The 13,676-nt window shown below is 32.8% G+C and overlaps 1 protein-coding gene across 2 annotated transcripts; it reads right to left on the reverse strand.

Moving 5' to 3' along the window:
* Positions 1-4,294: 4,294 nt before the first annotated feature.
* On the reverse strand, positions 4,295-10,209 carry LOC139857144 (uncharacterized). Of its 2 annotated transcripts, none has more exons than XM_071845872.1 (11): positions 10,088-10,209; positions 9,821-9,934; positions 9,204-9,315; positions 8,979-9,060; positions 8,641-8,862; positions 8,096-8,531; positions 7,832-7,945; positions 6,084-6,195; positions 5,859-5,973; positions 5,521-5,742; positions 4,295-5,361 (listed from the first exon to the last, which is right to left on the reverse strand). In XM_071845872.1, exons 1-11 carry the CDS (start codon positions 10,100-10,102, stop codon positions 4,629-4,631), a joined length of 2,277 nt encoding a protein of 758 aa, XP_071701973.1. In that variant the 5' UTR covers positions 10,103-10,209; the 3' UTR covers positions 4,295-4,628. The 2 variants fall into 2 exon arrangements, with proteins under 2 accessions (XP_071701973.1, XP_071701972.1); XM_071845871.1 differs by having other exon boundaries at positions 8,979-9,093.
* Between the last annotated feature and the right edge of the window lie 3,467 nt (positions 10,210-13,676).

Genomic DNA, 13,676 nt, shown 5'->3' on the forward strand with positions numbered 1-13,676 from the left:
TAAATAACAAAGGTTCCTTGATCTTAGATGATTAATTAGAATGGATTAGAAAGCTTGGAAGTAGGCTTGCAAACTTGGAAGTATTCTTGATCTTTATGAAACTATACTTATGGAATTTATGAAGAACACTTAGAACTTGAAGATGGAACTTGAGAGAGATCAATTAGATGAAGAAAATTGAAGAAAGAAAGTATTTGTAGGTGTTTTTGGTCGTTGGTATATGGATTAGATATAAAGGATATGTAATTTTATTTTCATGTAAATAAGTCATGAATGATTACTAATATTTTTGTAATTTTATGAGATATTTCATGCTAGTTGCCAAATGATGGTTCTCACATGTGTTAGGTGACTCACATGGGCTGCTAAGAGCTGATCATTGGAGTGTATATACCAATAGTGCATACATCTAAAAGCTGTGTATTGTACGAGTACGAATACGGGTGCATACGAGTAGAATTGTTGATGAAACTGAACGAGGATGTAATTGTAAGCATTTTTGTTAAGTAGAAGTACTTTGATATGTGTCTTGAAGTCTTTCAAAAGTGTAAGAATACATATCAAAATACAACATGTATATACATTCTAATGGAGTCGTTAAGTCTTCGTTAGTCGTTACATGTAAGTGTTGTTTTGAAACTTTTAAGTTAACGATCTCAATTAATGTGGTTAACCCAATGTTTATTATATAAAATTAGATGTTAAATTATTATATTATCATGATATTATGATGTATGAATATCTCTTAATATGATAATATACATTAAAATATCATTACAACGATAATCGTTACATATAAGTCTCGTTTCATAATTCTTGAGTTAGTAGTCTTGTTTTTACATATGTAGTTCATTGTTAACACACTTAATGATATATTTAAATATCATTTTATCTTGTTAAATATAGTGTATCAATATCTTAATGTGATACATATGTATTTAGTAGACGTTATCATAACGATAATCGTTATATATATCATTTCGAGTTTCTTAACTTAGTAATCTCATTTCTTATGTATATCACACATTGTTAATATACTTAGTGAGATACTTACTCATCATAATCTTATGTCAACCATATATATATGTCTATATATACCACAACATGTAGTTTTTACAAATTTGTAACGTTCGTGAATCGCCGGTCAACTTGGGTGATCAATTGTCTATATGAAACTTATTTCATTTAATCAAGTCTTAACAAGTTTGATTGCTTAACACGTTGGAAACATTTAGTCATGTAAATATCAATCTCAATTAATATATATAAACATGGAAAAGTTCGGGTCACTACAATTATGGAGTCTTTCTGCCTTTGTGTCTTAGGCAGACCCAAAACAAAATCTAGTGAAACATCTTCCCATGGCCCTGCTGGTACTGGCAATGGAGTATATAACCCTGTATTGGAATCGTGAGTTTTTGCTAAGTGACAGATGCGACAACGGTTAATGACTCGGTTTACATCTCGGACCATATGCGGCCAATAGAACTTGTCGTGAAGTAAAGCAAGTGTTTTGTTCATACCAAAATGTCCACCAAGACCCCCACCGTGACTTTCTAAGATGATAGCGTCTCGTAACGAGCCTTTAGGGATACACATACGACTTCTCTTAAATAAATAACCAGCGTGGATGAAATAGGACTTAAATGTCCCATGTAAACATTTAGCCCAAATATCACTAAAATCATAGGATCAGCGTGGATGAAATAGGACTTAAATGTCCCATGTAAACATTTAGCCCAAATATCACTAATATCACTAAATAACCGAGAAGGTTAGCACCATTCTTGTTTAACCGAGAAGGTTGAACTATCTATCCTTTCTTTATTTTAGCCATCGATCCTTTCATTCCGCATTATGTGGTATCAGATTTCAGGCATGGCTAAACAAGCTGAGTTCGAGAGATTGAATTGCAAGATTCAAGATTTGGAAGACATGCAACATCTCTTGCGTAATATAGAGATGAAGCTTGAAAATCTTGAATTTTCAAGAAAGCCTCAACCAGATGACTTTGTTGCTTTGGTTGATCAAATTTTTAACATGGAGTACATTTATGATTTTTGTGTGGTTGATGATACCGTCCCTATTTATGATACCGACGGTGAGGAAGAGGAAGACGAGTAACAAGAGGACGGGTTGAAAATGTCAATCGGACATGAGAGTGAAGATGAGACAGTTGATCTTCTTTGTGTGTTGAAAAAAATTAACACATACAAAATTGAAGTCCTAGATCATTACAATATTTCGGCCAATTTTAATGTTGCGGAATTGTTCCCGTATGTTGGTGCAGGTGACGATGATCTAGTCTCTTCGAAGAAGGAGAGAATGATGCATGTACTGATATGGATCAGGGCCCAAATCAAGCAAGAACAAGCTCAAGTTCAACAACCCTTTTAGCTGACTATTTGATGGGCTTTGGGCCAAATAGCATAAGAATTGGAATCGGTTAATTAAGTGTGAGGCATGCACGTGAGATTGAAAGTCAAGGGTTAGGATCAATTCAATTTCTAGTTGTTCTTATCTTATTTTTAAACTTTATCTTTTGTTTCCGTATGCTTATGTCAAGTTAGTTTGGGATTTAATATTAATGTTTATCTATCATGTTAGGTATTAGTTTGAATATATAGTATTTAAAGGACGTATCTTATGTTTTTAGGGAGTTGAGTTTTATATTGAATATTATTATTGTTTTACGTGAGTAAACAAAAACAAACCGTGAAGGTTTTTGTCTTTCAACCGAGAAGGTTGTTTTTCTGCTAAACCGAGAAGGTTAGCACCATTCTTGTTTAACCGAGAAGGTTGAACTATCTATCCTTTCTTTATTTTAGCCATCGATCCTTTCATTCCGCATTAGAAGGTTTAAAAGTGTGATATATATTGGAGTGGGATGAGGGTAAAAGTGTGATGTATGTAATATGGGGCTAGTAGTGTATATATATAGTGGAGGTATTGAAAAAATAAAATATTATATATTTCAACGGCTATATAGCCGTTAAAATGAGAACATATATAAAATACATGCTCTCTCCGTCCTCAACTATGCTTATTCATGAAAAATCTCATGGAGACAAGATCGAGGGCGGTGGTGGGCGGCCGAGGGCGGCACCAATGCCATCGGCGCCCTCCAATGAAGTTCATGATGACATGGTGGAGAACGTATGTTGGGAATGGTCTAACATCATAATTTTAAAGATTTATATGATACTGTAGATTTAGGAGTAAGATAAGCTAGCTACTAGTTGGTTGGAGAGTTGAAAGTATACATAGTAAGATGGTCAATGGATATGTAGAGAAGATAAAATAATGAGATACCGAAACACATAAATATACACTCCCTTCGGACATAAAGGAGGACCCCAAAAAGCTAGCATATATATTAGTAGGTTAAAATTGTACCACACATATCTTTGCCTATAAATAACTCACGAAAGAGAAGCAGAAAAACAACAAAAAATCTACACACACTTATATGTTATCATTCATAGCAATATAACCACAAACTTATATCATTCCTACATATGAACATACAACTATAAATAATCTATATATATATATATATATATATATATATATATATATATATATATATATATATATATATATATATATATATATATATATATATATATATATATATATATATATAAAGCCCTAAAATGATGATGTTATAATTAACCTAGTTATCATTAACCTAATTAACTTTTACTTTTCATAATTATGATGTCATAATTATATATTAATTTAATTAAAAAAATAATACGAAATCTTTATAATAGGAAACATTAATCTATCCTAAATTGTAATTTTATTTTTCTAAAAAAATCTAAAAGACATTTATTATTATAAATAATTATTATTACTATTAAAAATATAAATACTCAACTTTTAGCGAACTTTATGCTTGTAAAATCATTAGTTTCTTAGTCGAAATCCGTAGTTTCGCGGGGCAATAAACTAAATGAGTTTAACATTTATGTTTGTAAAATCAACGACAAAGTTCTTAGTCGAAATCCGTAGTTCCACGGGGCAATAAACTAAATGATTTTAACATTTACATTCACTTAATACCTAAAACAATCATTAAACCGTTTCATTTAAACGAACCCGTGTTTCCACAGGTCATTTCACTAGTAAACAAATAAACATTAAACTCAATATCGAGTCTTTATTACTTCCATATATATTAGAAGTCAATAAAGCTATGACTTCCATTCACATCCGTTCGGTTTAAAGTGTAATACGAGTTACCAAATAGGGTTTCGCTACCCGATAAATATACCATAAACCTTCATACTAACCAAAACAACATAAAAAAAGACTACACATACATTCAAGAACACTAGTCACTCAAATACTTGCAACAAAAGAAACACATGGCTCAGTTTAACACACTTACCAATAGATAGCTAGCTACCTAGCTAGCTTTCAAACAGCCACATACGCTTTACTTATATATAGGTTCATATTACGATCTGTTGTTTTTCAGATGACTTGAAGTACAACTGAGTACACACACATACACAGCAACAATACAATTCATCAGAAGTAGCAGCAGCGATCATGGATCAAACAGCAACCATATTCACCTTGGCTAACAACTTCATCACATTTTGCCACCTCCTTGAGTGTTAACCAAGGCTATACATAAATGAGTAACAAACAGCAGCCATCATTAACAACACTCCCTTGCCCACCCTCTTCACCTTTACATTATCTGGTGACAAAATATAGATCATCATCATCGTCATCATCTTCATCATCGAATAAATATAACGCAGAATTTCAATAATTGCTTTTAATGCTTCCACATATTCATCATTAACATCGTCGCCATCATCATCATCATCATCATCATCATATGTAGCATCAGCTTGATCCTTCTTCCCATTAACATCTTCAACTTGTCTTTCACTTGCTATCTTCCCTTTTTTCTTGGAAGATATAGAGATGATGATTGTGGAATTGCTGACAGAAGATGTGTTGTCAAGTTCCATGTGTTTACCAGGTTGTTCCACTCCAACTGTTTTACATGTGTTGTCAAGTTCCATATGTTTACCAGGTTGTTCCACTCCAACTGTTTTACATGTGTTGTCAAGTTCCTTATGTTTACCAGGTTGTTCCACTCCAACAGTTTTACATTTGTTGTCAAGTTCCTTATGTTTACCAAGTTTTTCCAGATCTAGTTCCAGTTCCAAATCCCGTTTCTGTTGCTGTTTCACGAACTCTGCTAAAAAATTGTTATTAAATTCCCGGTTGGCCGCCAAAACATGTTCATCAAAACGTGTTGTAGGTGGAGTTTTCGTCTCAAGGCACCGGATCTCCTCTTCTTCCAGCGAAGCACCAGATACAATTTCTGGATTTCTGGCAGTATCACAAAATTAGTAATCACCACACACACAATGTACGTACGATACTCTAGTAATAGTAAAATCAAATACACATCTATATATATATATATATATATATATATATATATATATATATATATATATATATATATATATATAATAAAAACCCAACCTGGATAGGACGTCTGTACTAAGTGTCCAAGCATGAGGTCGAACATGTTTAATGTGGCTGTTGTTATTATTATTAGCAGCAGCAACAAATGCATCAAACACCCTCACCCAATAACCGTTGTTCCATTCCTTTGGACAAAAGTTGACAACATCAACAGCAACACCGTCTTTTTTTAAACCCTTTCCAAACGCCACCGTTTGTTCAATACCGAGATTAATAGGACTGAGAGGTATTAAAAAAAATCAAACAAAACATACTATCATTAGTCTACGAGTAGATATATACTGTAATTAGTAGTAGTCAGCTGAATCAATTAAGCATAATCAACAAACACATACCCTCCAACAAAAATAATAATCCTTTTTAGGTATTTATCATCTGAATAATCGGAAAGTATCAACTCAGATTCAATCACCGATCCTGTAAAATCCAACTTACCACCCTCAGATCCAGCTGACAAACAAACAAGGTGAAACTGAATTAAATAAAATGATCCTAGCCTCCAATAGCAATTAAAATCAGCGATATATAATATAAAAAACATAACTACGTAAAAAGCTAACCTCCGAGGGAATGTTTAATCTGATGGAGAATTTTATCAAGATCACAAGTAGGTTCAAACGGGTACATTTCACGACCCATTGCCACTAAGCCTATAGCATTCTTCGGATTGGACTGTAAAAAGACAATTGCGGTAATAAGTCAAATGCACAATGAGCTGTTACCCTCCTAAGGAATAGATATTTAAACAACGAGTGTTTTGGGTTTAGTCCCTAAACCCAAAACCCTAAACTCTAAACCCTTCGTGTTAAAAACTCAATCTAAATCCTAAATCTAGACCCTAAATCTAAACCCTAATATCTAAACCCTGATATCTAAATCCTACTATCTAAAACCTCAACATACGCTCGAAAAACACGATAATTGTTATATATTAATTCTTCGAGCGTTTTCCCGCCAAAATAAAAACATTTAATAAAGTGTCTTTATTAAATGTTCATATTTTCATCCAATCTATAATGTTCGTGAACAAAGTTTTTTCAAAAAAAAAGGTAGAAGGTTTTCCCTGTTCGGGTTACCCGGGAGGGCGAGTAATCCGACCCCATACTATGATGTACGCAGCCCAACAGGATTACTCCCTGGCTGTTTCCAACCCTTCCCTGGCCACCACAAGATATTCGTCCTAGACATGATTCGAACCTGAGACCTCTTGCAAGGAACCCAACCACCCAACCACACTATATATATATATATATATATATATATATATATATATATGGGTAGGATCAATGGGGAAGTAACCAATTGGGGGGGAAGCGGGTGAAGTAATTTTTTTTTAAAAAAAAATTGGTTTTTTCGAATTTTTTTTTTCCAGGCATCTAAGATCACACGAAAATAAGAACATTTAAAAAGACACTTCGTGATGAATGTTATTGTTTAGGCGGGAAAACGATCGACAAAAATAACATTCAAGATAATATTGATCGTGAAGAATGTTAATCTTCGAACGTTTTTTTTCTTCATGTTTTGTGAAGTACTTTTTGTCAAAATTTAGCCCGATTTAGAGTTTAGGGTTTGGGGGTTAATGTGTTTTGGGTTTAGTCCCTAAACCCTAAACTCTAAACCGTTCGTGTTAAAAACTCAATCTAAACCCTAAATTTCTAAACCCTAATATCTAAACTCTAATATCTAAACCCTAATTTCTAAACCCTCAAAATACGCTCGAAAAACACAATAATTGTTATATATTATCTTCGAGCGTTTTCCCGCCAAAATAAAAACATTTATCACAAAGTGTCTTTTTTAAATGTTCATATATATATATATATATATATATATATATATATATATATGAAATATATCCAGAGGAAGCTGATTTTTGAGGGCAAGGCAGAAGTAAAACATCCTTTATAAGTAAATAAGGTTATTATATCACCATTCATTCATTTATATTTATAGAATCAACCCATTCATTTCATTTAAATATTCAACCAGTGTTGTAAAACTCGGTCAACTCGGCCGAGTTCTCGTGGAGTTCTCGGTTTTGATCACCAGCCGAGTTCTCGTGGCCAATTACTCGGTCAACGACCGAGTTACTCTGTCAGCGACCCATTTTCTCGGCCAACTCGGGATGTTCTTGGCCAACTCGGTAACTCGGTCAAAAGCTCGGAAACTCAGTCAAAAACTCGGAAAAATTTGTCAAAGTCTATCAAAATTTATAGTAGAACATATATATATATATATATATATATATATATATATATATATCAACAAAATTAGTTGTTAACCTAAACTAACGAAAAAAAGAGACCTTGAATTTAGCACGGCAATACGATCGAACACAATTAAGTTGAAGATTGTAGCTATAACGATTGTCCAAATGCTTCATGTATTCAGAATTGTCGATACAGATCACAATAGCCTCCTAGAATATCAACCAACCAAGTTTTATTAAATAAATCTATCTATAGATAGGTAGATAGATGGATGGATGGATAGATAGCATAAACATAAAAATAATAGAATAAGAAAGAAAAGTACAGCAACCGTCTTCCACTTGTCCAACTTAACTCACCTTTTCAAGTTTCTTATGTTTACCAGGTTGTTCCACTCCAAGTGTTTTACATGTGTTGTCAAGTGCATTACGTTTACCAGGTTGTTCCACTCCAACTGTTTTACATGTGTTGTCAAGTTCATTATGTTTACCAGGTTGTTCCACTCCAACTGTTTTACATGTGTTGTCAAGTTCCTTATGTTTACCAGGTTGTTCCACTCCAACAGTTTTACATTTGTTGTCAAGTTCCTTATGTTTACCAAGTTTTTCCAGATCTAGTTCCAGTTCCAAATCCCGTTTCTGTTGCTGTTTCACGAACTCTGCTAAAAAATTGTTATTAAATTCCCGGTTGGCCGCCAAAACATGTTCATCAAAACGTGTTGTAGGTGGAGTTTTCGTCTCAAGGCACCGGATCTCCTCTTCTTCCAGCGAAGCACCAGATACAATTTCTGGATTTCTGGCAGTATCACAAAATTAGTAATCACCACACACACAATGTACGTACGATACTCTAGTAATAGTAAAATCAAATACACATCTATATATATATATAATAAAAACCCAACCTGGATAGGACGTCTGTACTAAGTGTCCAAGCATGAGGTCGAACATGTTTAATGTGGCTGTTGTTATTATTATTAGCAGCAGCAACAAATGCATCAAACACCCTCACCCAATAACCGTTGTTCCATTCCTTTGGACAAAAGTTGACAACATCAACAGCAACACCGTCTTTTTTTAAACCCTTTCCAAACGCCACCGTTTGTTCAATACCGAGATTAATAGGACTGAGAGGTATTAAAAAAAATCAAACAAAACATACTATCATTAGTCTACGAGTAGATATATACTGTAATTAGTAGTAGTCAGCTGAATCAATTAAGCATAATCAACAAACACATACCCTCCAACAAAAATAATAATCCTTTTTAGGTATTTATCATCTGAATAATCGGAAAGTATCAACTCAGATTCAATCACCGATCCTGTAAAATCCAACTTACCACCCTCAGATCCAGCTGACAAACAAACAAGGTGAAACTGAATTAAATAAAATGATCCTAGCCTCCAATTGCAATTAAAAACAGCGATATATAATATAAAAAACATAACTACGTAAAAAGCTAACCTCCGAGGGAATGTTTAATCTGATGGAGAATTTTATCAAGATCACAAGTAGGTTCAAACGGGTACATTTCACGACCCATTGCCACTAAGCCTATAGCATTCTTCGGATTGGACTGTAAAAAGACAATTGCGGTAATAAGTCAAATGCACAATGAGCTGTTACCCTCCTAAGGAAATAATATTCAAATAAAATTAAATAAAATATTGAAACCATAGATGTACAGTATGTTTTATGCATGAAAAAAGAGCACCTTTATTAGTATTTAGTATAAGTTATATAATACAATGGCTAACCTGATAAAGGGATGGATCCCGATAAAATTAATTAGGGCTCTCATTTATTTAGATTTAACACAAGTCAGATACAGACCAATATATGATTCAGATTGAATGATTCAATGTTGAGAGTATAGTTGAGCATAATCAAAAAAATTACAAGGTCATTCATTTAATCGAACCAGCGTCTTCATAGATTTAGGTATGAAGATCTTTAGTCTCTCTCTCTCTCTCTCTCTCTCTCTCTCTCTCTCTCTCTCTCTCTCTCTCTCTCTCTCTCACACACACACACACACACACACACACACACACACACACACACACACATACGAAAGAAGATACCTTGAGTTTAGCACGGCAATACGATCGAACACAGTTAAGTTGAAGATTATAGCTATAACGATTGTCGAAACACCGCATCCATTCAGAATTGTCGATACAGATCACAATAGCCTCCTAGAATATCAACCAATCAAGTTTTATTAGATAAATCTATCTATAGATAGGTAGATAGATGAATGGATGGATAGATAGCATAAAAATAAAAATAATAGAGAAATAAAGACGAAAACAGAAACCGTCTTCCCCTTGTCCAAGTTAATAATTCACCTTCACAGCCACCATGGTCTTGAATTTAGATTTGGGGATGAAATTGACGAAACTGTTACAGATTATAAACCCTAATCGATTAATTGGGCGTCGCCTTCTTACCTATCTGCAAGCAGTTCTAGTTTACCCCCTTAAGAAATTCAAAAGTTTACAAAACAACCCCTGATCTTTTTAAATTTTTGATTATGTACAAGTATGGCTAGATAAATGAATCTCATTTCATCATCGCATCTCACTATCACAGAGTTACAAAACAACCCCTAAGCCTTTTAATTTCTTTATTTTATGTTCTAAATATGGCTAGAAAAATAAATCTCATTTATCTCACCATGTTACAGCAAAATATGTATTAATCGATTCAATGGTGTAACAAATTGCTAGAGACATATATTCCGGTTTTTAATTCCAACTTTCTATAGAAATTCTGGTTTTATAATTTAGATTGAGTTGAATAGTATTTTGAGGAATGAAGTCTAATCAATAATTTTTTAATATACGCAACCTAATGTTGGAACGGGTTTTCTCCCATCCTTGCCTTTAGACTAGTGAACAACGACTAAATCTTTGAAATATGTGATCGAGGCAATAACTACACTACACAAACGTAAAAATGCATGAAACAGTCAAGAACACAAATACATGAATGTCAATAAAATTATAGAGTAGTGTTATGATATCCTCTATCTAAACTACGATTCATCTTAAGGTTCAATGGTGTGAATATTTAATACCACAAAGAGCAACATAATAATCAATCAAACAAACAATAACACAACTTAGTGTAGTTGATCTTCACCATTTTCACTCTAGAAGTTTGTTTTCTTTGATTCTTTTTGCATCGTCTTCATAATCTTATAATTAACCAAATAAAGCAAATAAAGGCTTATTTAGCTACAAAAGTAAATAGATTGTTTAATTTTAAGCTAGATACATGAGGTAAGAACGTGACTATCTAGCCTATATAAACTATACTATTATCCTATTCAAGAAAATGGTATTTTACTTTTAGTAAGTTTGGTAGGATTCGAGATTGATAACGTGCTTTTTATACATATTTTTATACACATTATTGGTTCCTACTTTGGTTCATTTGACGAGGTTTTGAAGAACATATTATTGGTAATTGATCAAGAAGATGTTTTCGATAGTATAATGATATAAGGGAGTGTAATGGTTGATATAGTCAAAGAGTTCAGCTCCAAAGTGTTAAAACTAGAGAAAATCAAGCTCAACTCATAATGTGGCGCATATTTCATAGATGCGGTGCATTCCTTTTAAACCAGCAATCAAATGCAGCGCATGCATATTAAATTCGTGATTTATCAACAAAACCGCAAACGGTCAAAATAACGATTAAAATCACGTGTACACACAAAGACTCAAACACTAGACTTGATTACACTATATAATACATATAAAAATCAGAAATGAAAGATTAGGGTTCTTAGAGTTTTTGCCCAAATAGAGAAATTGCACGGTTAAATGGTAGCTCTTCGCGCATAGATTGCAAATACGTAATTTATTTGGTGATCGGACAAGAAACAAAGAGGTAGATGATGATGATTGGTGTCGATGACGAAGATGATAATGGTGGTGGCATGAGACCAGCAGAGAAAGGAGGAGGGGAAAGAAAACTTGGAGAAAAATAAATGGGGTTGTAGTGTTTTCGATTTAGGATAAAACCTAATTGCTGGTTAATAACAAATGTTACACAAAACCCACCTCCATGAAGGATCACGAATTTTGGGCTCCAGAAGGGGGTTCCCTATAGCGACCCTCACTTTTCTATGTCTATTTTTACTAAATTGACCTTAGGGTTGTGTGCTCGTAAACTTTATTTGACAAAACGCCGACCGAATAGTAAATTTTTAATCGACACTCTCTGTTAATTAAAGTTTATGCATTTTGTGGTATTATAAATATTAAACTTTAGGTAATTAATAAAATGTGACATTTCCCTAAACTAATAAACCTTTGGAGAACAATTTAAATTAAATTATGTTGTAGGTCTAATTAAATAAAATTAATAATACTAATCATATAAAAAATATATATAAAAATATATAAATAAAATGGGAGCCGAGTTTTAAAAAAAAAAAAAAAAATAGTAATTTTGTGCATAAAAGGGTCGGCCAACAGAGAAGGAAAAAAAAAAAGATAAATTCCAAGTTTTCTAATCCTAAACTAATCACAACTATTAAACTAATCATAATCTCTGTAGTGACCCGAACTTTTCCATGTTTATATATATTAATTGAGATTGATGTTTACATGATTAAATGTTTCCAACATGTTAAGCAATCAAACTTGTTAAGACTTGATTAATTGAAATAGGTTTCATATAGACAATTGACCACCCAAGTTGACCGGTGATTCACGAACGTTAAAACTTGTAAAAAAAACTATATGATGACATATATATGGTTATATATATAGTTAACATGATATTATGATAAGTAAACATATCATTAATTATATTAACAATGAACTACATATGTAAAAACAAGACTACTAACTTAATGATTTTGAAACGAGACATATATGTAACGTTTATCGTTGTAACGACATTTAATGTATATATATCATATTAAGAGATATTCGTACATCATAATATCATGATAATATAATAATTTAAAATCTCTTTTGATATTATAAACATTGGGTTAACAACATTTAACAAGATCGTTAACCTAAAGGTTTCAAAACAACACTTACATGTAACGACTAACGATGACTTAACGACTCAGTTAAAATGTATATACATGTAGTGTTTTAATATGTATTTATACACTTTTGAAAGACTTCAATACACTTATCAAAATACTTCTACTTAACAAAAATGCTTACAATTACATTCTCGTTCAGTTTCATCAACAATTCTACTCGTATGCACCCGTATTCGTACTCGTACAATACACAGCTTTTAGATGTATGTACTATTGGTATATACACTCCAATGATCAGCTCTTAGCAGCCCATGTGAGTCACCTAACACATGTGGGAACCATCATTTGGCAACTAGCATGAAATATCTCATAAGATTACAAAAATATGAGTAATCATTCATGACTTATTTACATGAAAACAAAATTACATATCCTTTATATCTAATCCATACACCAACGACCAAAAACACCTACAAACACTTTCATTCTTCAATTTTCTTCATCTAATTGAACTCTCTCAAGTTCTATCTTCAAGTTCTAAGTGTTCTTCATAAATTCCAAAAGTTCTAGTTTCATAAAATCAAGAATACTTTCAAGTTTGCTAGCTCACTTCCAATCTTGTAAGGTGATCATCCAACCTCAAGAAATCTTTGTTTCTTACAGCAGGTTATCATTCTAATACAAGGTAATAATCATATTCAAACTTTGGTTCAATTTCTATAACTATAACAATCTTATTTCAAGTGATGATCTTACTTGAACTTGTTTTCGTGTCATGATTTTGCTTCAAGAACTTTGAGCCATCCAAGGATCCATTGAAGCTAGATCCATTTTTCTCTTTTCCAGTAGGTTCATCCAAGGAACTTAAGGTAGTAATGATGTTCATAACATCATTCGATTCATACATATAAAGCTATCTTATT

The sequence above is a fragment of the Rutidosis leptorrhynchoides genome, chromosome 7 (assembly GCF_046630445.1).
Source record: "Rutidosis leptorrhynchoides isolate AG116_Rl617_1_P2 chromosome 7, CSIRO_AGI_Rlap_v1, whole genome shotgun sequence".
Classification (NCBI taxonomy): Eukaryota; Viridiplantae; Streptophyta; class Magnoliopsida; order Asterales; family Asteraceae; genus Rutidosis; species Rutidosis leptorrhynchoides.

What these genes read in the sequence shown, in the direction of transcription:
- LOC139857144 (XM_071845871.1), bottom strand. An exon ending in ATTGCCGTGCTAAATTCAAG is followed by an intron (nt 6,196 to 7,831) that starts GTCTCTTTTTTT and finishes GTCTTTTTACAG; the next exon opens with TCCAATCCGAAGAATGCTAT. An exon ending in ATTATTATTTTTGTTGGAGG is followed by an intron (nt 5,743 to 5,858) that starts GTATGTGTTTGT and finishes AATACCTCTCAG; the next exon opens with TCCTATTAATCTCGGTATTG.